The 27,842-nt window shown below is 42.0% G+C and overlaps 1 protein-coding gene across 1 annotated transcript in view; it reads left to right on the plus strand.

Moving 5' to 3' along the window:
* BBS2 (Bardet-Biedl syndrome 2) overlaps positions 1 to 27,842 on the plus strand; it is a 134,455-nt gene that overhangs the window by 83,382 nt on the left and 23,231 nt on the right. Inside the window, exons 13-15 of the mRNA XM_053700300.1 lie at positions 3,573 to 3,702; positions 10,521 to 10,652; positions 10,729 to 10,866. Of these exons, the coding sequence (XP_053556275.1) occupies positions 3,573 to 3,702; positions 10,521 to 10,652; positions 10,729 to 10,866 (400 nt within the window). The remainder of the gene's footprint in view (positions 1 to 3,572; positions 3,703 to 10,520; positions 10,653 to 10,728; positions 10,867 to 27,842) is intronic.

Here is a 27,842-nt window from a genome sequence, read left to right on the forward strand (position 1 = left end):
CTGTTTTTAATGGCTATTTCCTCGGCTCGAAGAGTCTCTGAGTTATCTGCCTTACATTGTGATTCTCCTTATCTGATTTTTCATTCAGACAAGGTAGTTCTGCGTACTAAACCTGGGTTCCTACCTAAGGTGGTCACTAACAGGAATATCAATCAAGAGATTGTTGTTCCATCTTTGTGTCCTAATCCTTCTTCGAAGAAGGAACGTCTGCTACACAATCTAGATGTATTCCGTGCCCTGAAATTTTATCTACAGGCAACTAAGGATTTTCGTCAAACGTCTTCCCTGTTTGTTGTTTATTCTGGTCAGAGGAGAGGTCAAAAAGCTTCGGCTACTTCTCTCTCTTTTTGGCTTCGTAGCATAATACGATTAGCCTATGAGACTGCTGGACAGCAGCCTCCTGAAAGAATTACAGCTCATTCTACTAGAGCTGTGGCTTCCACTTGGGCCTTTAAGAATGAGGCTTCTGTTGAACAGATTTGCAAGGCTGCAACTTGGTCTTCTCTTCATACTTTTTCCAAATTTTACAAATTTGACACTTTTGCTTCTTCGGAGGCTGTTTTTGGGAGAAAGGTTCTTCAGGCAGTGGTTCCCTCCGTATAAAGAGCCTGCCTGTCCCTCCCGTCATCCGTGTACTTTTGCTTTGGTATTGGTATCCCAGAAGTAATGATGACCCGTGGACTGACCACACTTAACAGGAGAAAACAAAATTTATGCTTACCTGATAAATTCATTTCTCCTGTAGTGTGGTCAGTCCACGGCCCGCCCTGTTTTTTATGGCAGGCTTAAAAAAATGTTTTGGATTATACTCCAGTCACCACTACACCCTTGGGCTTCTCCTTTCTCGTTGGTCCTTTGGTCGAATGACTGGAGGTGACGTAGGGGGGAGGAGCTATATAGCAGCTCTGCTGGGTGAATCCTCTTGCACTTCCTGTAGGGGAGGAGATAATATCCCAGAAGTAATGATGACCCGTGGACTGACCACACTACAGGAGAAATGAATTTATCAGGTAAGCATAAATTTTGTTTTTCTCCATCCCCTATTTTTAAGAAGATGTTTCCTATTGCTGACTCAATCAAGGAGTCTTGGCAGACGGTCCCCAAGGTGGAAGGGGCAATTTCCACCTTCGCTAAGAGAACCACTATTCCCATAGAGGATAGCTGTTCCTTTAAAGATCCTATGGATAAGAAGTTGGAGGGGTTGCTTAAAAAGATTTATGTACACCAGGGTTTACAATGGCAATCTGTGGTGTGTATTGCTACCGTCACTAGTACGGCGGCATACTGGTTTGATGCGTTGTCTGATTCTATTCAGACAGACACTCCCCTTGAAGAGATCCAGGATAGGATCAAGGCCCTTAAGTTGGCCAATTCTTTTATTACGGATGCTTACCTACAGGTTATCAAGCTGGGAGCAAAAATTTCTGGGTTTGCCGTACTGGCCCGCAGAGCCTTATGGTTGAAATCCTGGTCTGCGGATGTGTCGTCTAAGCTTTTGGCGATTTCCTTACAAGGGTAAGACCTTGTTTGGGCCTGAATTGGCTGAAATTATTTCGGACATTACGGGTGGAAAGGGTAATTTCCTCCCTCAGGGTAAGAAGAATAAACAGAAGGGACATCAAAGTAATTTTCGTTCCTTTCGAAAATTTAAGGGTAAGCCTTCCTCTCCCTCTACCAAGCAGGAACAGTCCAAGCCATCCTGGAGACCCAACCAGTCTTGGAACAAGGGAAAGCAATCCAAGAAGCCCACTAATGACTCAAAGTCAGCATGAAGGGTCTGCCCCCGATCCGGGATAGGATCTTGTGGGGGGCAGACTATCCTTTTTTGCTCAGGCTTGGGTCTGGGATGTTCAGGATCCCTGGGCGGTAGACATTGTATCTCAGGGATATAAACGAGAGTTCAAGACCTTTCCTCCCGGGGGCAGGTTTCTGCTCTCAAGATTATCTGCAGACCAGATAAAAAGAGAGGTGTTTTTACACTGTTTTCGGGATCTTTCCGACCTGGGAGTGATAGTTCCTGTTCCAATGCAGGAACTGGGTCTGGGATTTTACTCCAATCTGTTTGTGGTTCCAAGAAAAGAAGGAACTTTCAGACCAATTTTAGATCTCAAAAGTCTAAACAAATTCCTCAGAGTACCATCCTTCAAGATGGAAACTATTCGTTCCATACTTCCCTTGGTTCAAGAAGGTCAATTTATGACAATGGTAGATTTAAAGGACGTGTACCTGCATGTTTCCATCCACAGGGATCATCACAAGTTTCTGAGGCTCGCATTTCTAGACAAACACTTCCAGTTCGTGGCTCTTCCATTCGGCCTTGCCACAGCGCCCAGAATTTATTCAAAGGTTCTGGGATCCCTGTTGACGGTGCTCCGGTTGCGGGGAATTGCCTTGTCTATTTTGTTACATAAACGTCTGGCGTATGTACCAGACGTGCAATCGTTCTGTCAGGCCTTGGTCAGAATCAGGCCTGTGTTTAAACCGGTTACTCCTCCCTTAACCTTGTTCTTAAAGTTCTTCAGCAGGCTCCGTTTGAGCCTATGCATTCCTTAGATATTAAATTGTTATCTTGGAAGGTTTTGTTTTTTGTTGCTATTTCATCTGCTCGTAGAGTTTCAGAGCTCTCGGCATTACAGTATGAGTCTCCTTACCTTATTTTTCATTCGGATAAGATAGTTTTGCGTACTAGGTTAGGGTTTCTTCCTAAAGTGGTTTCAGATTGGAACATTAATCAGGAGATTGTTGTTCCTTCTTTATGTCCTAACCCTTCTTCTCATAAGGAACGTCTGATACACAACCTAGACGTGGTGCGAGCATTGAAATTCAATTTGCAGGCTACTAAGGATTTTCGCCAGTCTTCTGCTGTGTTTGTGGTTTTCTCTGGGAAACGTAAGGGGCAGAAAGCTATGGCTACTTCTCTTTCTTTGTGGCTGAAGAGTATCATTCGCTTGGCCTATGAAACTGCTGGACAGCAGCCTCCTGAGAGAGTTACGGCTCATTCTACGAGGGCTGTTTCCTCTTCCTGGGCATTAAAAAATTAATCTTCTGTGGAACAGATTTGCAAGGCTGCAACTTGGTCCTCTCTTCACACTTTTTCAAAATTCTATAAATTTGATACTTTTGCCTCGGCTGAGGCTTCTTTTGGGAGAAAGGTTCTTCAAGCAGTGGTGCCTTCCGTTTAGGTTCCCTGTCTTAGCTTGGTTATTGATTCCCAATAGTAATTAGATGATCCATGGATTCACCGTGTCATTAGAAAGTAAACGAAATTTATGCTTACCTGATAAATTTCTTTCTTTCTTGACACGGTGAGTCCACGGCCCGCCCTGTTTTTTAAGACATGTCTTTTTGTTATGTTATAAACCTCAGGCATCTCTGCACCATGTTGCTTCCTTTCTCTCCTTTTGCTTCGGGCGAATGACTGGGGTTGGAGGGAAGGGAGGTGATATTTAACAGCTTTGCTTTAGTGCTCAGGAGTGATATTCCTAATAGTAATTAGATGATCTGTGGACTCACCGTGTCAAGAAATAAATACATTTTTCAGGTAAGCATAATTTTTTTTTTCTTTTCTCTAGTGTACAATTTCATGTGTTTGAACTGACACGACAGCTGCCTCGCTTCTCCATGTATGTGCTCAGCAATCCTGCCTCATCACCTGAGCCATCCAGCTATGTAAATTTTACCACCAATGAGCGTGCACAGAGGGTGAGTGCTGTGTGTTGGTCAGGGATCTTTACTCATTGATGGCCACACTTTTATATTAATCATATTGTTTGACACTTTCTACTGTTACTACTATTTATTTCTCTCTGATAAGGGCCTAGATTCTAGATTCCAGATCAATAGCAGTGAAGATATCCCAATATCTATACCACCGACAAGTTTCGACCGTTATCGGTCTTCCGGAAGAACCTTAACGGTCGAAACTTGTCGGTGGTATAGTGGGCTACCTGGTGAGTACCTCTATATAGAATTTCTGTATTTAAAACGGTATTGCACTATTTGTTTTATTTTCCTTTCACATGTTTTTCTTATCAAATCATTATAGTAGAGGAGGATTGTCTGTGGATCTTGAAACCAATGAATTGATTATCTATGGCTACAGGATTAGGATATCTTCACCTCTATTGATCTGGATTAGGACAATAAGACTTTTGTATTTTGTGCCGGAACATAGTGGTTTATGTCAAGTTACCTGGCAGGGTATAATTGTCTTTAATGGGCTATAGTTTTGGTAGGTTTTTATGTTTATTTGTATAAGCGTTTGTTTTTATTAAATATGTACATTTATTGATTATTTTTGGTTTTTAATTTTTGACACTGTGATATTTAAGCTGTGCTACCTATTACCCTTTTATTTGCTACTACTTTCTCTTGTTAAGTGTGTTCAGTCCACGGGTCATCCATTACTTATGGGATATATTCTCCTTCCCAACAGGAAGTTGCAAGAGGATCACCCAAGCAGAGCTGCTATATAGCTCCTCCCCTCACATGTCATATCCAGTCATTCTCTTGCAACCCTCAACAAAGAAGGAGGTCGCGAGAGGAGCTGGAGTTTTTACTTAACTATTCTTCAATCAAAAGTTTGTTATTTTAAATGGCACCGGAGTGTGCTGTTTTTCTATCTCAGGCAGTAGTTGGAAGAAGAAACTGCCTGCGTTTTTTTCTATGATCTTAGTAGGCGTAACTAAGATCCACTGGCTGTTCTCGACATTCTGAGGAGTGGGGTAACTTCAGAAAATGGGAATAGCATGCGGGGTCCTCCGCAAATGAGGTATGTGCAGTACTTTATTTTCTGGGAATGGAATTGACTAAGAAAATACTGCTGTTACCGTATGATGTAAGTACAGCCTTAAATGCAGTAGTAGCAACTGGTATCAGGCTGATAAATGTATGCGCAGTCGAGTTATATTCTAGGGACTAGAATTTGACTGAGAAAATACTGTTAACACTGAAATAATACTTAAGCCTTCTCTGCAGTGGTAGCGACTGGTAGCAGGCTTAGTGATAGCTTTGCATGACATTGAAAAATGTTGTTTTTAATAAAACGTTTACTGGCATGTTATTCGTTTTTGTGAGGTACTTTGGTGATAAATCGCTTTGGGCATGATTTTTTTCCACATGGCTAACATATTTTTCTGCATGGAAACCGTTATATCAGGGCTCCCACTGTTGTGATTGGAGTGGGAGGGCCCTTGTTTTAGCGCCTTGTTGCGCAGTTAAAATGATTGCACAGTCTTTCTGCTTCTTCCTCCTTGATCCAGGACGTCTCTAGAGAGCTCAGGGGTCTGCAAATTTCATTTGTGAGGGAGGTAATCAGTCACAGCAGATCTGTGACAGTGTGCTGACTGTGATTAAAAGCGTTAAATCTTAATTGATATCTGTTTTATCCGTTTTGGGTATCGAGGGGTTAATCATCCTTTTGCTAATGGGTGCAATCCTCTGCTAATAATACACTTCTTGTTAAGAATTGTTTAATTATATCTGTATATTTGAAGCGCTGCAGCGTTTTTTATATTGCTTGTAAACTTATTGAAAGTGATTTCCAAGCTTGTTAGTTTCATTGCTAAGTCTGTTTTAAACATGTCTGATTCAGAGGAAACTGTTTGTTCATCATGTTCAAAAGCCAATGTGGAGCCCAATAGAACAATGTGTACCAATTGTATTGATATTGCTTTGAATAAAAGTCAATCTGTACCGATAAAAAAGCTATCACCAGACAACGAGGGGGAAGTTATGCCGCCTAACTCTCCTCACGTGTCAGTACCTGCGTCTCCAGCTCGGGAGATGCGTAGGGTTGAGACACCTAGTACATCTAGGCCCTTACAAATCACTTTACATGATATGGCTAATGTTATGAAAGAAGTTTTATATAATATGCCCGAATTAAGGGGCAAATGCGATAGCTCTGGGTTAAGGACAGAGCGCGCTGATGACACGAGAGCCATGTCTGATACTGCGTCACAATTTGCAGAACATGAGGACGGTGAGCTTCATTCTGTCGGTGGCGGTTCTGATTCGGGGAGACCGGATTCAGAAATTTCAAATTTTAAATTTAAGCTTGAGAACCTCCGTGTGTTACTAGGGGAGGTATTAGCGGCTCTGAATGATTGTGACACGGTGGCAATTCCAGAGAAATTGTGTAGGTTGGATAGATACTATGCGGTACCGGTGTGTACTGACGTTTTTCCTATACCAAAAAGACTTACAGAAATTATAAGTAAGGAGTGGGATAGGCCCGGTGTGCCTTTTTCCCCTCCCCCGATATTTAGAAAAATGTTCCCTATAGACGCCACCACACGAGACTTATGGCAGACGGTCCCTAAGGTGGAGGGAGCAGTTTCTACGTTAGCCAAGCGTACCACTATCCCGGTGGAGGATAGCTGTGCTTTCTCAGATCCAATGGATAAAAAATTAGAGGGTTATCTTAAGAAAATGTTTGTTCAACAGGGTTTTATATTGCAGCCTCTTGCATGCATTGCGCCTGTCACGGCTGCAGCGGCATTCTGGTTTGAGTCTCTGGAAGAGGCGATTCGCACAGAGCCGTTGGATGAGGCCTTGAGCAAAGTTAGAACCCTTAAGCAAGCTAATGTGTTTGTTTCAGATGCCGTAGTACATCTAACCAAACTTACGGCTAAAAATTCCGGATTCGCCATACAGGCGCGCAGAGCGCTCTGGCTTAAATCCTGGTCAGCGGATGTAACTTCCAAGTCTAAGCTACTTAACATTCCTTTCAAAGGGCAGACCTTATTCGGGCCCGGCTTGAAGGAAATTATTGCTGACATTACGGGAGGTAAGGGCCACGCCCTTCCTCAGGACAGGGCAAAACCAAAGTCCAAACAGTCTAATGTTCGTGCCTTTCGTAACTTCAAGGCAGGAGCAGCATCAACTTCCTCCGCTCCAAAACAGGAAGGAACTACTGCTCGTTACAGACAAGGTTGGAAAGGCAGCCAGTCATGGAACAAGGGCAAGCAGGCCAGAAAGCCTACTCCCGCCCCTAAGACAGCATGAAGTCAGGGCCCCCTATCCGGAGACGGATTTAGTGGGGGGCAGACTTTCTCTCTTTGCCCAGGCTTGGGCAAGGGATGTGCAGGATCCCTGGACGTTAAAGATTATATCTCAGGGATACCTTCTGGATTTCAAAACCTCTCCTCCACAAGGGAGGTTCCATCTTTCGAGGTTATCGACAAACCTAGTAAAGAGAGAGGCATTTCTACAATGTGTACAAGACCTCTTATTCATGGGAGTGATCCACTCAGTTCCGCGATCGGAACAGGGACAAGGATTTTACTCAAATCTATTTGTGGTTCCCAAGAAAGAGGGAACCTTCAGACCAATCTTGGACTTAAAGATCTTAAACAAATTCCTAAGGGTACCATCGTTCAAGATGGAAACCATTCGAACCATCCTACCCATGATCCAAGAGGGTCAATATATGACCACGGTGGACTTAAAGGATGCTTACCTTCATATACCGATTCACAAAGATCATTATCGGTACCTGAGGTTTGCCTTTCTAGACAGGCATTACCAGTTTGTGGCTCTTCCCTTCGGGTTAGCCACGGCCCCGAGAATTTTTACGAAGGTTCTGGGTTCACTTCTGGCGGTACTAAGACCACGAGGCATAGCGGTGGCTCCGTACCTAGACGACATTCTGATACAAGCGTCAAGTTTTCAGAATGCAAAGTCTCATACAGAGATAGTTCTGGCATTTCTGAGGTCGCATGGGTGGAAAGTGAACGTGGAAAAGAGTTCTCTGTTACCACTCACAAGGGTTCCTTTTCTAGGGACTCTTATAGATTCTGTAGAGATGAAGATTTACCTGACGGAGTCCAGGTTATCAAAGATTCTCAATGCTTGCCGTGTCCTTCATTCCGTTCCAAGCCCATCAGTAGCTCAGTGCATGGAGGTAATCGGCTTAATGGTCGCGGCAATGGACATAGTGCCATTTGCGCGCCTGCATCTCAGACCGCTGCAACTATGCATGCTCAGTCAATGGAACGGGGATTACTCAGATCTGTCCCCTTTGCTAAATCTGGACCAGGAGACCAGAGATTCGCTTCTCTGGTGGTTGTCACCGGTTCATCTGTCCAAAGGAATGACCTTTCGCAGGCCAGATTGGACGATTGTAACAACGGATGCCAGCCTTCTAGGCTGGGGAGCAGTCTAGAATTCCCTGAAGGCTCAGGGATCGTGGACTCAGGAGGAGAAACTCCTCCCAATAAACATTCTAGAATTGAGAGCAATATTCAATGCTCTTCTAGCTTGGCCTCAGTTAGCAAAGCTGAGGTTCATCAGATTTCAGTCGGACAATATCACGACTGTGGCTTACATCAATCATCAAGGGGGAACCAGGAGTTCCCTAGCGATGTTGGAAGTCTCGAAGATAATTCGCTGGGCAGAGTCTCACTCTTGCCACCTGTCAGCGATTCACATCCCAGGCGTAGAGAACTGGGAGGCGGATTTCCTAAGTCGCCAGACTTTTCATCCGGGAGAGTGGGAACTTCACCCGGAGGTATTTGCTCAACTGATTCGTCGTTGGGGCAAACCGGATCTGGATCTCATGGCATCTCGCCAGAACGCGAAGCTTCCTTGTTACGGATCCAGGTCCAGGGACCCGGGAGCGGTGCTGGTAGATGCATTAGCAGCCCCTTGGGTTTTCAACATAGCTTATGTGTTTCCACCATTTCCGTTGCTACCTCGGCTGATTGCCAGGATCAAACAGGAGAGGGCATCGGTAATTCTGATAGCGCTTGCGTGGCCACGCAGGACCTGGTATGCAGACCTAGTGGACATGTCGTCCTGTCCACCATGGTCTCTTCCTCTGAGGCAGGACCTTCTAATTCAGGGTCCTTTCAACCATCCAAACCTAATTTCTCTGAGGCTGACTGCCTGGAAATTGAACGCTTGATTCTATCAAAGCGTGGGTTTTCGGATTCGGTTATTGATACATTGATACAGGCTCAGAAACCTGTGACAAGAAAAATTTACCATAAGATATGGCGTAAATATTTATATTGGTGCGAATCCAAGAGTTACTCATGGAGTAAGGTTAGGATTCCTAGGATATTAGCTTTTCTACAAGAGGGTTTAGAAAAGGGTTTATCCGCTAGTTAGCTAAAGGGACAGATTTCAGCTCTGTCTATTCTTTTACACAAACGTCTGGCAGAGCATCCAGACGTCCAGGCCTTTTGTCAGGCTTTGGCTAGAATTAAGCCTGTGTTTAAAGCTGTTGCTCCTCCGTGGAGCTTAAGTTTGGTTCTTAAAGTTCTTCAGGGTGTTCCGTTTGAACCCCTTCATTCCATTGATATTAAGCTTTTATCTTGGAAAGTTTTGTTTTTGATGGCTATTTCCTCGGCTCGAAGAGTCTCTGAGTTATCTGCCTTACATTGTGATTCTCCTTATCTGATCTTTCATTCAGACAAGGTAGTTCTGCGTACTAAACCTGGGTTTTTACCTAAGGTTGTTTCTAACAGGAATATCAATCAAGAGATTGTTGTTCCATCATTATGTCCTAATCCTTCATCAAAGAAGGAACGTCTTTTGCATAATCTAGACGTGGTCCGTGCTCTGAAGTTCTACTTACAAGCAACTAAAGATTTTAGACAAACTTCTTCTCTTTTTGTCATTTACTCTGGACAGAGGAGAGGTCAAAAGGCTTCTGCTACCTCTCTCTCTTTTTGGCTTCGTAGCATAATACGTTTAGCCTTTGAGACTGCTGGACAGCAGCCTCCTGAAAGAATTACAGCTCATTCCACCAGAGCTGTGGCTTCCACTTGGGCCTTTAAGAATGAGGCCTCTGTTGAACAGATTTGCAAGGCTGCAACTTGGTCTTCACTTCATACTTTTTCCAAATTTTACAAATTTGACACTTTTGCTTCTTCGGAGGCTGGTTTTGGGAGAAAGGTTCTACAGGCAGTGCTTCCTTCTGTTTAATGTTCCTGCCTTGTCCCTCCCATCATCCGTGTACTTAGCTTTGGTATTGGTATCCCATAAGTAATGGATGACCCGTGGACTGAACACACTTAACAAGAGAAAACATAATTTATGCTTACCTGATAAATTTATTTCTCTTGTAGTGTGTTCAGTCCACGGCCCGCCCTGTCTTTTTCAGGCAGGTTCTAAATTTTAAAATTATAACTCCAGTCACCACTGCACCTTATTGTTTCTCCTTTCTCGTCTTGTTTCGGTCGAATGACTGGATATGACATGTGAGGGGAGGAGCTATATAGCAGCTCTGCTTGGGTGATCCTCTTGCAACTTCCTGTTGGGAAGGAGAATATATCCCATAAGTAATGGATGACCCGTGGACTGAACACACTACAAGAGAAATAAATTTATCAGGTAAGCATAAATTATGTTTTTTCACTTCTTTTGGCACAGAAGTATATAGGTGGTTTTTTATCATTTTGTAACCCCTGGGACCCTTAGATATATCTAAGACTTTTACATGTAATTATTTATTATGTATACAGTGTATAGCTTTATAGATGTGACACTTACTATTTAATTCCCCCAATTAGGTTGTTCTTTGGTTGAATCAGAATTTCCTTTTGCCAGAAGACACAGAGATACAAAGTGCTCCATTCCAGATTAGCTTCACATCATTACGTGATGGGGGTCCATTGCTCATTAGCATGAAGCCCAGTGGAGAGGTAGCAAAATCACTTTGTGAGCCTGTGAATTGTCTGCCACAGAAATGCAGTCAGATAATGCATGATTCTCCCACAGCTCTCCATTCGGACAGATGACATGGATCTGGCTGGTGATATCATACAGTCATTGGCTGCATTCTTAGCAATAGAGGACCTCTCGGTGGAGGCCGATTTTCCAAAGTACTTTGAGCAGCTGCGGAATGTGTTAGTCCAGGTGAGTGAGAGTAGAAATACATATGCTCTGTGTGTTTTGTATAAGTGTATACCACTCTGCAGTACCTGTTTGCTACACTAAAGTGTGTCTAGTACGTTGAACATACTGTCATGAATACCTCAGGATTTAGATGCTAAGAGGTTAAATTTCTTTAGCTGGTGTGCTAAAAACATTTTTTTTTCAGAAGAAATGTATTTCTTTGTTTTCCCTTAGAAAAGCCAGGCCTTCCTGTCCTAAATACTTTCTAAGTTCCACTTGACCAAATGTTATTGTGTATCTATTGATGCATCAAGCAAGTAAAAATGTCAGCACAAGAGACAAAAAGCAGTATCCTCTACCCAGAGCTAGATAAGGTCAATAAGAGGACACTAGTACAACTTGAAACATGATTTTAAACCATATTATCACACTATATTATGAAAATATGACAACCATGTCATATTTGATACCAAACTAATTCTCATGATGTCACTTGGAAATTGCTTATATAGGTGTATGCACTGAATATGTAAAACAGAGGGTATATGGTGTTCTATAATTTCAAGGATTCAGAGCTTTATGACATGTCGTAAAAAGAGAAGGGTTTCCTAGCCTCTCTGGAAAGAGGTTAGGTCAAGCAATTTTGTATCAGAGAAACAGGTATAAAATATTTTGCCTAACAATACAAGTTGTTCATTCTACATGGGAGGCTGTTTCAGCGTGAGTCACCATCTTTTCTTTCCTAAGATATGGTAAGTCCATGGCTTGAGTAATTACTGTTGGGAATATCACTCCTGGCCAGCAGCAGGAGGCAAAGAGCACCACAGTTAAACTGCTAAGTATCACTCCCTTACCCACAACCCCCAGTCATTAGCTTTGCCTTTGGTGCATGGAGGATGTGAAGTTAATGTGTCTGAAGAAAAATTTTGATTTCATCTACAAGCAAGTTTTGGGGTATAGCCGTATTCCACGTCATTCCTTGCAGTCGGGTAGTGGTGGCTTTAAAGCAGTTAGGAACTTGTAAAGAGGTACTTACTGCGTTTTCCTAACAATTGTTGCCCTAGTTTAGAAAGCCAGAGTTGGCTACTCTGTTCTTTCTTTTTCAAAGGTCTCTGTGAGGAACTGTGTCCTCTCATACCTTGTAACTGTCTACATGCCGGACAGCGGAGCAGGTAAGTGCTTTTTCTTCCAGTTGGGGAGACCATGCACTTAACAAATTAAAAGACACTGCTTTGGGGGGCGGAGCCAACTTCCGAAGCGGCAGGGCGTGTCTAAATGAAGCTCCTGATCCCAGAGCTGATTTCCGACAGTAATCCTGACCTCTTTGGAAAGCCACGCAGCCCTGCAATTGTCTAGCGCCTAGAGATTTGAACCACATTCAGTCTACCGTGTGTCTGGGGTTACCGCATATATCCCCCCCAGATTCTGGGTTACAAGGTTGTTTACAACTACCACATCTGAGACTTTGTCACTTTAACAAGAGGGAACCATCTTTCCTGAACCTGAGTGCTAATACTTTTGAACGGATTAACAATTTCTCAGAAGATGGAGGCTCTGAACAGGTGGGAAGGCAAGATGACGCAGTTACTTGATCACCACTATGAAAACCTAAAACATGGGTTGTGCAGATTACTCCTAACTCCAAGGTCTATACATATCGTCCGATCAGCTAAAAAGAACGACCCACAGCAGGACCATCTTAATAGCTCTCTACCAATGGAGACGGCGTACCAAAGAACCGACTTAAGCCAATGAGAGCTCAGGCGCATAAACAACAATCTGATGCCGATCGAGAACTTCTCATACATCGCAGCGACATCACATTGAAGTCTTTGCCTGTCAACTGGGATGAGAATGTTCTCAAGCGCAACTCCAGTCCTATTGTGACTCACGACATCAAGAAGCAGAAAAGGGACCCAGCTAGAACTCCGGTCCCGGTTTTACCCTATCTAAAGAATATGGCCAGTCCTGCTTGCCAGAATCTCCCTCTTTTGAACACCAACAAGGTGGATGACAGGGGGTAATACTATGTGTCTGGGACTCAGAGAAATAAGTATGTAGATAAAGCCCTGGCTGCTCTTGGTCGGCAGAGATATCACAAGGAGATCCATACAGGGTATATGGACAACGTTTGGGTTCTGGCAGGGTTTCCTACAAAACCCCATGCTACTAAAAAGTGTGCAACTTCCATTACATTCTCTTACCACCAGCACGGACAAAGACCGGAGTAGGGTAAACTGTAATTTCTAACATGGCTGATGTCAGTCTACCTTCAGAACATGTATCAGCAGGCATTTAAAACCATATTAGCAGCCCTATTAGTATTAGTAGTTGCTTCTTGGTTTATTCAGTTGTCCTTATGCATGTATAGATATGTATAAAAAAAAAGTAGTCACCTGTTTTCCATTCTCATACTACTCTGCAGACTATCTCATGGGAACTTTTAATGAGGACTCTGTTTGTCCGATTACCTAAGCATCCCATTGCCAATACAAACCTATAATTGATACTATTTTATATATACAATGGCACTTAGTGTGTGTGTTTAAGTTATGACAGTTGAAGTGAGCTGATATGTCTAATTGTTTTAAAACAGCAAATAAGTATAGGTGTAAGACGGTGTGAACATTACCAGTTTGGAGTTTGTTTTTTTCCTCATGTTTTTTTTCCCCTTTTATTTCTGTCAAGCACTGTAGTATCCTGGTAAGCTCTCTTATGTGAGTTTTTAGTTCCTCAGCATAAGTGCAATATAGGATGTTTAGCTAAATTCCTCTAAGCATGTTAACTATGTTTGAACCCTAACTAGGGGTTACCAAGGCAATCTTTGTTTAACCTGCTTAGTTATACAAGTTGGGATATAGATAACTATTATGTCTAACTGCTCTAACACTATTCCAAATAGCTTCCTATAGAGGCTGCGGTGAATTCACCCGTTGCTCCCTTTTATAAGAATGCATATGTGTACTATATAGGATGTTCAGCTGCATTCTTCTATGTCAGCTAACTATATTGGAGCCCTAACTAGAGGTTGCCAGAGCAATTGTTACTTACCCTGCTTAGTTATACAAGTTGGATTATTGATTCTTATTCTCTCTAACTGCTCTAACACCACTCCTAATAACTCTCAGTAGCTCCCCCCTATAAGAATCCTTTATGTAAGTTAACTACATTGGAACCCTAATCAGAGGTTGTTATAGCAATATTTGTTTACCCTGCTTAGCTGTACAAGTGGGGAAATAGATTTTTATTATGCCTAGCTGCCTTGACATCACTCCTAATGGCTCCCTGCATGGAATTCACCCATAACTCCCTCTTATAGGAATTCATATACACTATTTCTATTAATTAAATGTAAAGTTTCAGGGTGGAATAGGAGTAACCCACTCAGCACAAATATGCAATTGTAGCTTGACATGTAATTTTAAGTTTGACCTCCCTGGCTTTTGAATTTAAGTTGCTGTGCTGTTAGCGGCCGAAACAGCATGGTGTTTGTGACACGCAGCTGAGTAGGTCCAAACTAATAAGAAATACTAATATCTGACATATCTTTTGATTATCGACAAGCTAAAAACTTATACGCAACTGAGGTGTGAAGGGAACTCCCACTACATATTTTAAAACCTAAGCTCACATCAACACATAATTATATTATCTCCCATGGTTGCTGATTGTACCACACCATCTAGTGCTCATCTAGGTAACATACAATCTAATCAAACCTAACAGATAAGTGCCTGCTATAATATACTTATATGTTGCCAAACGTCATAACCCATATAGATAATATATAGTTGTTTCTCTATTTTGAACTATTTGGGCTCACTCATTTGCATATTTTGCTTGAACACTACCTATTAGATATAGATAACTAACTTGAAGTACGGCATTCGAGAGATCATATACTGTTCATAAGCCCCTACTATCCCCCTAATACTTTATTGCATCGGAAGCGACCCAAGAGTATCATTATATTTTCAAAAGGTGTTTTTTTTTATTATTAAGTAACATTTACCGAGTTATGATCTTCTACTTATGGCTAGTATAAATAATATAGCTCATGTTTGCCTTACCATGCCAATATATATCTTTAGTATGCCATATTGCTCACATCCTCTATGTACCTTAATTGTGATGGTATCAGTATTTTATAGGGTGTTTATAACATAGCATATTAGCTCCTGGACTAATTAATGTTATAATATTCAAAGTGTACCATATTATTCATACCCTCTATACTTATTTCAGAAGTTGGGTTCAGGTAGGATATTAAGGTGCTTTCTAGACACTACATAATCTATTCTAAGCTAACATAGGTCCAAGAGTGACCATTTATATAATTCTATTCCCTCTAGATACTATTTTAAATCATATGGGTCCAAGAGTGACTCATTGCAACATGAGAGGGATTTAAAACATAAAAAATTAGGTTTCAGTTTAGCTTGTTATGTACATCCAACGTGATTGTTTTCTTTGAAAAATTTCTAACTACATGTGACTGTAACATGTCTATTTATTCTTTTGCAGTATCATATTGTAAGCGAGTGAATATGTTTTCAAATATCCCTGTAACATGTCTCTTTTCTAATAACAGAGTAAGTTCAAAATGTGGAGCTACACCCAATAGACCCTTTCAAATATTGCAATATCATAGGTCAAGGATATCTTTAATATCCATAATATATATAGTGAGCTGACTATTAAAAATATTGGGAATAGGGCAGGCTATGAAAAATAGATAAAAAGACACATGACTTAATAAGGCTTAGCAAATATAGAAAAACATCCTTAAATGAGTGACAGTATTCAAGTTAATCCTCATTGGCAATGCGTCTGTACCAGGCAGACGATATAGAAAACACAATCAAGTTGAATAGAAAGTTCCGTTATCCCAGTTAGTGGCTAGTACATTCATCCATCCACAGTTCACAATTCATGTGCATGTAATCTGCGTCCAGGCAAGCACAGTAAAGGTCTACAATCAACCATAGGTGTATGTTGATGTAAATAAGCAAAATTCTCACCCCTCTATCGATGCTCCACTCGTGTAGTCGTGCGGTGTCTTCAAGCGGGACCAGCCAATAATGAGGATTTCCCACCGTTGATTCAGTATGACCCTCCAGCTGGTGCACACAACTTCTTGCGACCGCACGCAAACTCACTGGGCCACGAGGAGCGAGGGGGGGCGGTGACGTCATCCACAGCAAGACAAACTATTCCGGGATCCGGTCTCGACGTGAGCCAATGGGACAAAAGGTGTGTCTGTAGCCAAAGCGGGTCCGTATAAAGCACTAGCCCTGAATCTCACAGCTCACTTTATCAGTGCAGGAAATGTACTGTCCTTCTGGCAAAAATAGGTATCAAAATACAAGAGGTGCGGACAGTCCATTTAAAAAACAAAACAATTTTATTAGGAAATTTAAAATACATGGAAAAAGCACAAGCTCAAGTAGGCAGAGTAGGCTCACACCTAGACTGGCTTACGCGTTTCGGCTGTTGCCGTAGTCATAGCCATAGGTGCTGGGTCCACTCCCCTCTCTTTTAAAGAACAAATTAAAATTTGATTGGTCAAAAAAGTTTTAAAAACAACAAGTATGCCTACTAGCCTAATTAACACTTAGGATACTGACATTTCATACAATAATCAGATTGTAAATAGGTTTAGTACTTAACATAAGTTAAGAATGGTTATCAAATAAAGCAAATGTTTAAATTCAAAAACCTTTGGTTGTCATACAGTGGGAATATTTAGTATATTCACAGATGGTTAGACCTTTTGTTCAGTACAATATACGATTTCTTTTATGCAGATTTAAAGAGACATAGCAGAGTTTTTGTGGTTTATATGGTATATATAGTTAGGATTCAAGGACTCATATATTGTGATATATAACAAACAAACTAATACTGGACTTACTATACTGGAGCCTATTATACATTATCATAGACCTACATTTCTCAATAGTATAATATAATGTTCAATAAACATTAAACATATGCTTTTTACTATTAAGGCCTTTAACTTAAGATTTAATCAGTTTAGCCAAGTGCATATATATACATATATAAATCAGTACCTGTTTCTTGTAAGTTAACCTACATATATAAGTATTGGAATGGTGTAATGTCCATCTTCTGTATAAATTATCCAAGACTCTTCTATTGTACATATATTCCCTGAAATTAATCAACATGTATGTTAAGTGAAAAACAAATACAATGTGTCATGAAACTAAGATACCAAAAGTAAACCAAATTCGGTCGCTAATATGAAAATATATGCTAAACTAATTGGTAAGACTATTGGTTATTTCATAACAATTATAAACATTTAGTAAATATTTACATGTTGTAAATTCAAAGTCACATCTAGATATCGGTCAAATCATATATAGATATTGTCTGACTGTAAGGGGATAAATAGGAATAGAAGAAGAGACAAATCAAAGGGGTGAAGGGGGAGAGAGAGAGAGAGATAAAAAACATAAAGCGAGGGAGATGTACTGGTATTCAGATCAATTATTCCCAATAATTTATAAGGTCATATTTTGAATTTAGACCTTTGGGAATACGTGTTCCCAGTCTAAAGATCCAATACATCTCCCGCTTAGCTAGCAGTTTGTCTAGATCTCCCCCTCTCTTAGGTGGTCTAATCTGCTCAATAGCACACCACTTCAAAGAGTCCACCTTCTTATCATGTTTCCTAGCAAAATGTTGAACCAAAGGAGTGGCAGCTTTACCTAGTGTGAGTGTGGACAAATGCTCTCTAATCCTGGTATTAATGTCTCTCCCCGTGAGCCCCACATGTGGCATAAAGTACACTCCAACAGGTACACCACTCGCTCAGATGTACAATTCAAACATGATTGAATGTCAAATGTTTCTCCAGTTACATAGGATTTAAATTTGGATGTTATTTGTACAAATTCACAAGGCCTGCACTTCCTGTGTCCACATCTGAACATACCCAGATGTTTCAGCCAAGAGCTATTAGGGTTGCTCAATGACCTGAGTTGTGTGGGTGCTAACCTGGATCCCAAAGTACAGCTTTTGCGGTATGAACATTTCAACCCATTTTTTACCACTTCTTGTAGTCCATCGTCTGCAGATAAAATAGAGAAATGTTTCTCTTGTTAAGTGTAGTCAGTCCACGGGTCATCCATTACTTATGGGATTATATCTCTTCCCCAACAGGAAGTTGCAAGAGGATCACCCAAGCAGAGCTGCTATAAAGCTCCTACCCTCACGTGTCATATCTAGTCATTCTCTTGCAACCTAACTAAAGATAGGTCGTTGTGAGAGGTCTGTGGTGTTTTTAAACTTAGTTTATTTCTTCAATCAAAAGTTTGTTATTTTAAATGGCACCGGAGTGTGCTGTTTTGTTCTCAGGCAGCATTAGAAGAAGAATCTGCCTGCGTTTTCTATGATCTTAGCAGACGTAACTAAGATCCACTGGCTGTTCTCATACATTCTGAGGAGTGAGGTAACTTCAGAAAAGGGGAATAGCATGCAGGGCCCCCCTGCAAACGAGGTATGTGCCGTAAATTATTTTTCTGAGGAATGGAATTGACTGAGAAAATACTGCTGATACCAATGTAATGTAAGTTCAGCCTTAAATGCAGTGATAGCGACTGGTATTAGGCTGATGAGTGTGTGTACACTGAATGTATTTTTCTAGGGAATGGAATTGACTCAGAAAATACTGTTAATACTGAAGTAATGTATGAGCCTTAACTGCAGTAAAAGCGACTGGTAGCAGGCTTATTAATAACACTTCATAACTTTTAAAAAATGTATGTTTAAAACGTTTACTGGCATGTTAATCGTTTTTTGTGAGGTACTTGGTGATAAAATTTATTGGGGCATGATTTTTACCACATGGCTATCTTGTTTTCTGCATAGAAACAGTTACCTGAGCTTCCCCACTGTTGTAATATGAGTGGGAGGGGCCTATTTTAGCGCTTTTTTGCGCAGTAAAAATTCAGTCACAATCTTCCTACTTCATCCTCCATGATCCAGGACGTCTCTAGAGAGCTCAGGGGTCTTCAAAATTCATTTTGAGGGAGGTAATCAGTCACAGCAGACCTGTGACAGTGTGTTTGACTGTGATAAAAACGTTAATTATTAGATTGTTATCCGTTTTTGGGTATTAAGGGGTTAATCATCCTTTTGCTGGTGGGTGCAATCCTTTGCTAACTTAATACATTTACTGTGAAAATTTGGTTGCTATAACTAATTTGGTTCATTGTTATTTCAACTGTGACAGCTTTTTGTGCTTCTTAAAGGCGCAGTAGCGTTTTTTATATTGCTTGTAAATTTATTTGAAAGTATTTTCCAAGCTTGCTAGTCTCATTGCTAGTCTTTTTAAACATGTCTGACACAGATGAATCTCTCTGTTCACTATGTGTCAGCCGCTTTGGAATCAGTCCGGGATGCAACCCAACTGCTAGCGTGAATTGAAAGCACCCGCTAGCACACTGAGAAATATCCAGGACGTGACCCACTCAGGAAACAGATGAGAAAGATAACAAAAATAATTATTGTTCCAGTATGCAGGAGAGCCACAAAGGAAAAAACGTCCCTTTAAGCAGTTCAAAGAATATAAAGGTAATGCTCTTATTTGCAGCTTTGAAAAAAGGTCCTCTTTAGCAGACTTGTAAAACAAAGGCAAAGTTCTCTTTTGCAGCTTGTAAAAGTAAATGTCCCTTTAAGCAGGTTTATAACAAACAGAAAGGCAAAGTTCTCTTTTGCAGCTTGTAAAAGTAAATGTCCCTTTAAGCAGGTTTATAACAAACAGAAAGGCAAAGTTCTCTTTTGCAGCTTGTAAAAGTAAATGTCCCTTTAAGCAGGTTTATAACAAACAGAAAGGCAAAGTTCTCTTTTGCAGCTTGTAAAAGTAAAATGTCCCTTTAAGCAGGTTTTAAGTATCAAAGAAAATGTTGTGGATTAAGGCAAAAGCAAGGTCAGGCAGGCAGAAGTCGGCATCCAAACAACAATAGCAGAATAAGGCAAAAAGCAAGGTCAGGCAGGCAGAAGTCGGTATCCAAATATCAGCAAAAGGGTTAAGGCAAAAGGCAAGGTCAGGCAGGCAGAAGTCGGTATCCAAATATCAGCAAAAGGGTTAAGGCATAAGGCTTGGTCAGGCAGGCAGAAGTTGGTACACGAGAAAACAGAATTTGATATGGTACTCACAAACTCCAAAGGGAACAAACAAACGGGCCCCGAGTAAGATCTCCCGCCGTGGTTTAAAGGCAGGAGCGGCAACGTCATCAGAGGGGTGTGTTGGAGGAAGCGTCACGTTGCTAAGCAACGTGACGTCATTCACTCAGAGAAGATCCGGGAGCCGCGGCGACACGGCAATGAACGGACAGAATCATGACAGCACCCCCCTCCTCAAGGACCCCTCCGGGGGACAGGACCAGGCCTATCAGGATGAGTCTTGTGGAAGGCCTTGATCAAAGTAGGAGCATTTACTTGATGAGCCGGTTCCCAAGAACGTTCCGTGACTGGATAACCCTTCCAATGAATGAGATAATACAATTTCTTACCACGCAGCTTGGAATCCAGAATATGTCTGATCTCAAACTCAGGGTGTCCATGCACAAATAGAGGTGGAGGTTTGGAAAAAGGCTTAGAATACCTGTTAGTCATCACAGGTTTCAAAAGAGAAACATGGAATACCGGATGGACTTTGAGAGACTTGGGTAAAGCCACCCGATAAGCAGTGGAACACACCTGACCCAGTATTCGGAAAGGACCCACGTATCGTGGTCCCAATTTGTTAGAAGGTTGTTTCAGGCGAAGAAAACGAGAGGAAATCCAAACTTTATCACCAGGGCGATATTTGGGAGCCTTCTTCCGTCGAAGGTCAGAAAAGAACTTGTAACGTCTAGAAGCTACAGAAAGAATACGTTGTATTTTCCGCCAATGTCGAGTTAATCTTCGGGCTGTAAGATCAGAAGCAGGATTCACTGTGGAAGAAGTATGCAAAGGAAATGTTCTGGGCTGATATCCGCAAGCTGCATGAAAAGGAGAAGTCTGAAGGGAGGAATTGTACCGGGCATTATGAGCCAATTCAGCCAAAGGAAGGTAAGAAGTCCAGTTAGAGTGATAATGATCCACATAATGTCTAAGATATGTTTCAAGACACTGGTTTACCCTTTCAGTCTGGCCATTAGATTGTGGGTGGTGAGAAGTAGAGAGAGATATAGTAGTTCCAAAATGTTTACAAAGTGACCTCCAAAATCGAGAAACAAACTGTACCCCTCTATCTGAAACAATATCTAGAGGAAATCCATGGATTCTTACAATATGTGAAATAAAAAGTTCAGAGAGTCTTTTGGCAGATGGTAATCCTGGTAAAGGTACAAAATGGGCAGTCTTAGTGAACCTGTCGACCACCACCCAAATAGTATTGTTTCCAGCTGACAAGGGAAGGTCGGTAATGAAGTCCATGGATACATGAGTCCAAGGCTGATGAGGTATGGGCAATGGTTGGAGCAATCCTGAAGGAAGTTGGCGTGGAGTTTTGTTCATTGCACATTGTGTGCATACTGAGACGTAATCTTTCACATCTTGAGAGAGAGTAGGCCACCAGACATGCTGTTTGAGATTTCGAGTGGTAATACTGATGCCAGGATGTCCAGAAAGGGGACTATCATGAGCCCAAAATAAAATCTTGGAACGAAGGCGTTCAGGAACAAAGAGTAAACCATCGGGAGGTTTACAGGACAAAGGAAGATTCCTTTGAGCAGACTGTAAATTTTGTAACCAGGAAGTTGTTAACTGGGCTATGACTTCATGAGGTTGGAGAATGGTACCAGACTCAGGAACTGGGGTATCTTGAAATTGTCTGGAAAGGGCGTCTGCTTTAATATTTTTTGAACCAGGTATGTAAGACAAATTATAGTGAAACCGGGAGAAGAATAATGACCAGCGTGCTTGCCTGGAATTCAATCGTTTGGCTGTTTGGAGATAAAGAAGGTTCTTATGATCAGTGAGTATGGTAAATGGCAAAGAAGTACCTTCCAGCCAATGCCTCCATTCATCCAATGCCATTTTGATGGCAAGCAACTCTTTATTCCCTACGTCATAGTTAAATTCAGAAGGAGTGAATTTTTTAGAGAAGAAAGCAACAGGATGAATCTTTCCAGTCTCCGGTATTCGTTGAGACAGAACAGCTCCAGCAGCAACAGAGGAAGCATCAACTTCCAGGATAAACTGAAAATCAGGATTTGGATGACGGAGAATAGGTGCTGAGGAAAAAGCTTCTTTGAGAGACTCAAAAGCTTCTATAGCCTCAGGAGGCCATTTTTTACAGTCTTGTCCTTTTCTAGTGAGAGAAGTAAGAGGAGAAGTAATAGTAGCAAAATCCTTGATGAACTTCCTGTAGTAGTTGGCGAAGCCCAGAAAACGTTATAAAGCCTTCAAACAATCAGGTCTAGGCCAATCCAAGATGGCAGAAAGTTTAGTAGGATCCATTTCAAATCCAGATGCCGATATTACATAACCCAGAAAGGGTATGGATTTTTGATGGAAAGAACATTTCTCCAGTTTAGCAAACAGATGGAATTCTCTTAATCGTTGAAGTACTTTCTTGACGTGGTGCACATGATCTTGGTGGTTCAGAGAAAAAATTAAGATGTCGTCAAGGTATATAATGACAAATATATTCAAAAAATCCCGAAAGATCTCATTTACAAAATATTGGAAAACCGCCGGAGCATTGCATAGCCCGAAGGGCATGACCAAATATTCGTAATGCCCAAATCGAGTGTTAAAGGCAGTCTTCCACTCATCTCCTTTGCGTATACGAATCAGATTGTATGCACTACGTAGATCGAGTTTGGTGAATATGGTGGCTCCCTGAATGAAGATAAGTAAAAAGTTCAGGAATAAGGGGTAGAGGATAACTGTTCTTGATGGTAATCTGATTTAATCTTCGGTAATCAATACAGGGTCTTAATCCGCCATCCTTTTTTCCTACAAAAAAGAAACCAGCCCCTACAGGGGAAGAGGAGGGTCGAATAAATCCTCTAGCCAGATTGTCTTTAATATATTCTTCCAAAGCCATGTTTTCAGGTTTAGAAAGTGGATATGTCTTGCCTCGAGGATAGGTAGCCCCGGGAAGGAGATCAATGGGGCAATCAAAAGGGCGGTGAGGAGGAAGACGTTCAGCTTCTTTTTTGGAGAAAACATCCACAAAGTCATGATAAGGCATAGGTAGGGAGTCCGGAGTTTCGACTGTGAGAGCAATAGTGAGTGGTAACTTGGTAATCTTTTGAAGACATTTAGTCTGGCATGTAGATCCCCAGGAAGTGAGTTCACCGAAAGTCCAAGAAAAAATAGGATTGTGAATTTGGAGCCAGGGTAAACCCAAGATAATGGGAAATTGAGGAGTAGGAATGACATCAAAACAAATTGTCTCGGAATGAAGTATTCCTACGGTGAGAAGTAAGGGTTGAGTAGCAAACTGAATATATCCAGAACCCAAAGGATCTCCACTGACCGTAGAGACTGAAATTGAATACTCTTTCTTTAGTAAGGGTATAGAGTGAATAGAGACGAATGTAGAGTCAATGAACACTCCTCCAGCACCAGAATCGATTAGAGCTTGGGTATGAATCTTCTTATGTCCAATTTGAAGGGTTACTGGAACAAAAAGTTTCTTGTATAGGGAATGGCAACTGTTTTGGCTTAACTCAGTTCCCTGGACTAGAGTTAAGCCCTGGCTTTTACTGGCCTAGTAGGACAATCCCTTAATAGATGCCCTTTAAGGCCACAGTACAGGCATAAGCCAAGAGTCCGTCTTCTCAAGCGTTCAGTCTCAGTTAATTTTATACTTCCCACTTCCATGGGTTCAGCCTGATCGGTAGTAGGAGAGGCAGGAGTGACTGGATTAGAAAAACGAGGAGCCAAACGAAAAGGAGTTCGAGTTGAAGACCTCTGTGTTCTATCCTTTTCTTGTTGGCGTTCACGAAACCTGGCGTCGAGACTGATACAAAGATTTATTAAGGCTTCTAAGGACTCTGGAAGTTCACGATACACCAATTCATCCTTGAGACGCTCAGAAAGTCCTTTACGAAAAGCGGCTCTGAGTGCTCCCTGATTCCAAGTGGTTTCAGAGGCAAGGGTGCGGAATTCAATAGCGTATTGAGAAACTGGTTGATTACCTTGACGTAAATCCAGGAGAGTGGCTTCAGCAGCGGATGACCTTCCAGGTTTCTCGAATACATTTGAAAACATAGATAGAAATGTATCAACATCCAAAAGTATAGGATCATTCTTTTCTAGCAAAGGTGATACCCAAGCCAAGGCTTTTCCTTTCATTAAGGAAATAAGAAATGTGATTCTAGAAGAGGGAGTAGCAAAAAGAGTAGGGCTATTCCGGAAATGAAGACGGCATTGATTCAGAAAGCCTCTACATTCTTCAGGATTCCCATCATATTTATCCGGAAGAGGTATCCTGGGACTTAGTTGTACCTAAGACTGATTGTTAGGAATCGAAGGAGGTAATGCCTCAATAGGATTAGGATTGGGATTAGGATTGGGAGGTGCAGTAGCAACCAAATTTTGTAATAGAGCAGTTATTTGATCAAGTTTAGTGTCCAGAGACTGCAAGTGAGTGGCATGAGATCCCAATAGTTGTCCCTGGTGAGCCACGGCCATGGATAATTCAGTGGGGTCCATTTTTATGGCCCGTTTGTAATGTCAGCCGCTTTGGAATCAGTCCGGGATGCAACCCAACTGCTAGCGTGAATTGAAAGCACACGCTAGCACACTGAGAAATATCCAGGACGTGACCCACTCAGGAAACAGATGAGAAAGATAACAAAAATAATTATTGTTCCAGTATGCAGGAGAGCCACAAAGGAAAAAACGTCCCTTTAAGCAGTTCAAAGAATATAAAGGTAATGCTCTTATTTGCAGCTTTGAAAAAAGGTCCTCTTTAGCAGGCTTGTAAAACAAAGGCAAAGTTCTCTTTTGCAGCTTGTAAAAGTAAATGTCCCTTTAAGCAGGTTTATAACAAACAGAAAGGCAAAGTTCTCTTTTGCAGCTTGTAAAAGTAAATGTCCCTTTAAGCAGGTTTATAACAAACAGAAAGGCAAAGTTCTCTTTTGCAGCTTGTAAAAGTAAATGTCCCTTTAAGCAGGTTTATAACAAACAGAAAGGCAAAGTTCTCTTTTGCAGCTTGTAAAAGTAAAATGTCCCTTTAAGCAGGTTTTAAGTATCAAAGAAAATGTTGTGGATTAAGGCAAAAGCAAGGTCAGGCAGGCAGAAGTCGGCATCCAAACAACAATAGCAGAATAAGGCAAAAAGCAAGGCCAGGCAGGCAGAAGTCGGTATCCAAATATCAGCAAAAGGGTTAAGGCAAAAGGCAAGGTCAGGCAGGCAGAAGTCGGTATCCAAATATCAGCAAAAGGGTTAAGGCATAAGGCTTGGTCAGGCAGGCAGAAGTTGGTACACGAGAAAACAGAATTTGATATGGTACTCACAAACTCCAAAGGGAACAAACAAACGGGCCCCGAGTAAGATCTCCAGCCGTGGTTTAAAGGCAGGAGCGGCAACGTCATCAGAGGGGTGTGTTGGAGGAAGCGTCACGTTGCTAAGCAACGTGACGTCATTCACTCAGAGAAGATCCGGGAGCCGCGGCGACACGGCAATGAACGGACAGAATCATGACACTATGTTTGAAGGCCAATGTGGAGCCCCATAGAAATTTGTGTACTAAATGCATTGATGTCACTTTAAATAAAAGTCAATCTTTTCATGTAAAGAAATTATCACCAGACAACGAGGGGGAAGTTATGCCGACTAACTCTCCTCAGTACCTTCGCCTCCCGCTCAGGAGGTGCGTGATATTGTGGCGCCAAGTACATCAGAGAGGCCCATACAAATCACTTTGCAAGACATGGCTACTGTTATGACAGAAGTATTATCTAAATTGCCAGAATTAAGAGGCAAGCGCGATTGCTCTGGGTTAAGGACAGAGCGCGCTGATGATGGGAGAACCATGTCCGATACTGCGTCACAATTTGCAGAACATGAGGACGGAGAGCTTCATTCTGTGGGTGACGGATCTGATCCAGGGAGACTGGATTCAGAGATTTCTAATTTTAAATTTAAGCTTGAGAACCTCCGCGTATTGCTAGGGGAGGTATTAGCGGCTCTGAATGATTGTAACACGGTTGCAATTCCAGAGAAATTATGTAGGCTGGATAGATACTATGCGGTACCGGTGTGTACTGACGTTTTTCCTATACCTAAGAGGCTTACAGAAATTATTAGCAAGGAGTGGGATAGACCCGGTGTGCCCTTTTCCCCCCCTCCTATATTCAGGAAAATGTTTCCAATAGACGCCACCACTCGGGACTTATGGCAGACGGTCCCTAAGGTGGAGGGAGCAGTTTCTACTTTGGCTAAGCGTACCACTATCCCGGTGGAGGATAGTTGTGCCTTTTCAGATCCAATGGATAAAAAATTAGAAGGTTACCTTAAGAAAATGTTTGTTCAACAAGGTTTTATCTTACAGCCCCTTGCATGCATTGCGCCTGTCACTGCTGCGGCGGCATTCTGGTTTGAGTCTCTGGAAGAGGCCATTTGCACAGCTCCATTGGATGAAATTATGAACAAGCTTAAAGCACTTAAGCTAGCTAACGCATTTGTTTCTGATGCCGTCGTACATTTAACCAAACTTACGGCTAAGAACTCCGGATTCGCCATCCAAGCGCGCAGAGCGCTATGGCTTAAATCCTGGTCAGCTGACGTGACTTCTAAATCTAAATTGCTTAATATTCCTTTCAAAGGGCAGACCTTATTCAGGCCCGGCTTGAAAGAAATTATCGCTGACATTACGGGAGGTAAGGGCCATGCTCTGCCTCAGGACAGGACCAAATCAAAGGCCAAACAGTCTAATTTTCGTGCCTTTCGTAACCTCAAGGCAGGAGCAGCATCAACTTCCTCCGCTCCAAAACAGGAAGGAGCTGTTGCTCGTTACAGACAAGGCTGGAAAACTAACCAGTCCTGGAACAAGGGCAAGCAGGCCAGGAAACCTGCTGCTGCCCCTAAGACAGCATGAAGAGAGGGCCCCCTATCCGGAAACGGATCTAGTGGGGGGCAGACTTTCTCTCTTTGCCCAGGCTTGGGCAAGAGATGTCCAGGATCCCTGGGCTTTGGAGATCATATCTCAGGGATATCTTCTGGACTTCAAAGCTTCTCCTCCACAAGGGAGATTTCATCTTTCAAGGTTATCAGCAAACCAAATAAAGAAAGAGGCTTTTCTACACTGTGTACAAGACCTCTTACTAATGGGGGTGATCCACCCAGTTCCGCGGACGGAACACGGGCAAGGATTCTATTCAAATCTATTTGTGGTTCCCAAGAAAGAGGGAACCTTCAGACCAATCTTGGATTTAAAAATCCTAAACAAATTCCTAAGAGTTCCTTCATTCAAAATGGAAACTATTCGAACCATCCTACCTATTATCCAAGAGGGTCAGTACATGACCACAGTGGACTTAAAGGATGCCTACCTTCACATACCGATTCACAAGGATCATTATCTGTACCTAAGATTTGCCTTCCTAGACAGGCATTACCAGTTTGTAGCCCTTCCCTTCGGGTTAGCTATGGCTCCAAGAATCTTTACAAAGGTTCTGGGCTCACTTCTGGCGGTACTAAGACCGCGAGGCATAGCGGTGGCTCCGTACCTAGATGACATTCTGATACAAGCGTCAAGTTTTCAAACTGCCAAGTCTCATACAGAGATAGTTCTGGCATTTCTGAGGTCGCATGGGTGGAAGGTGAACGTGGAAAAGAGTTCTCTATTGCCACTTACAAGGGTTCCCTTCCTAGGGACTCTTATAGATTCTGTAGAGATGAAAATTTACCTGACGGAGTCCAGGTTATCAAAACTTCTAAATGCTTGCCGTGTCCTTCATTCCATTCCACACCCGTCAGTAGCTCAGTGCATGGAAGTAATCGGCTTAATGGTAGCGGCA

This window comes from Bombina bombina, chromosome 1, assembly GCF_027579735.1.
Source record: "Bombina bombina isolate aBomBom1 chromosome 1, aBomBom1.pri, whole genome shotgun sequence".
NCBI lineage: Eukaryota > Metazoa > Chordata > Amphibia > Anura > Bombinatoridae > Bombina > Bombina bombina.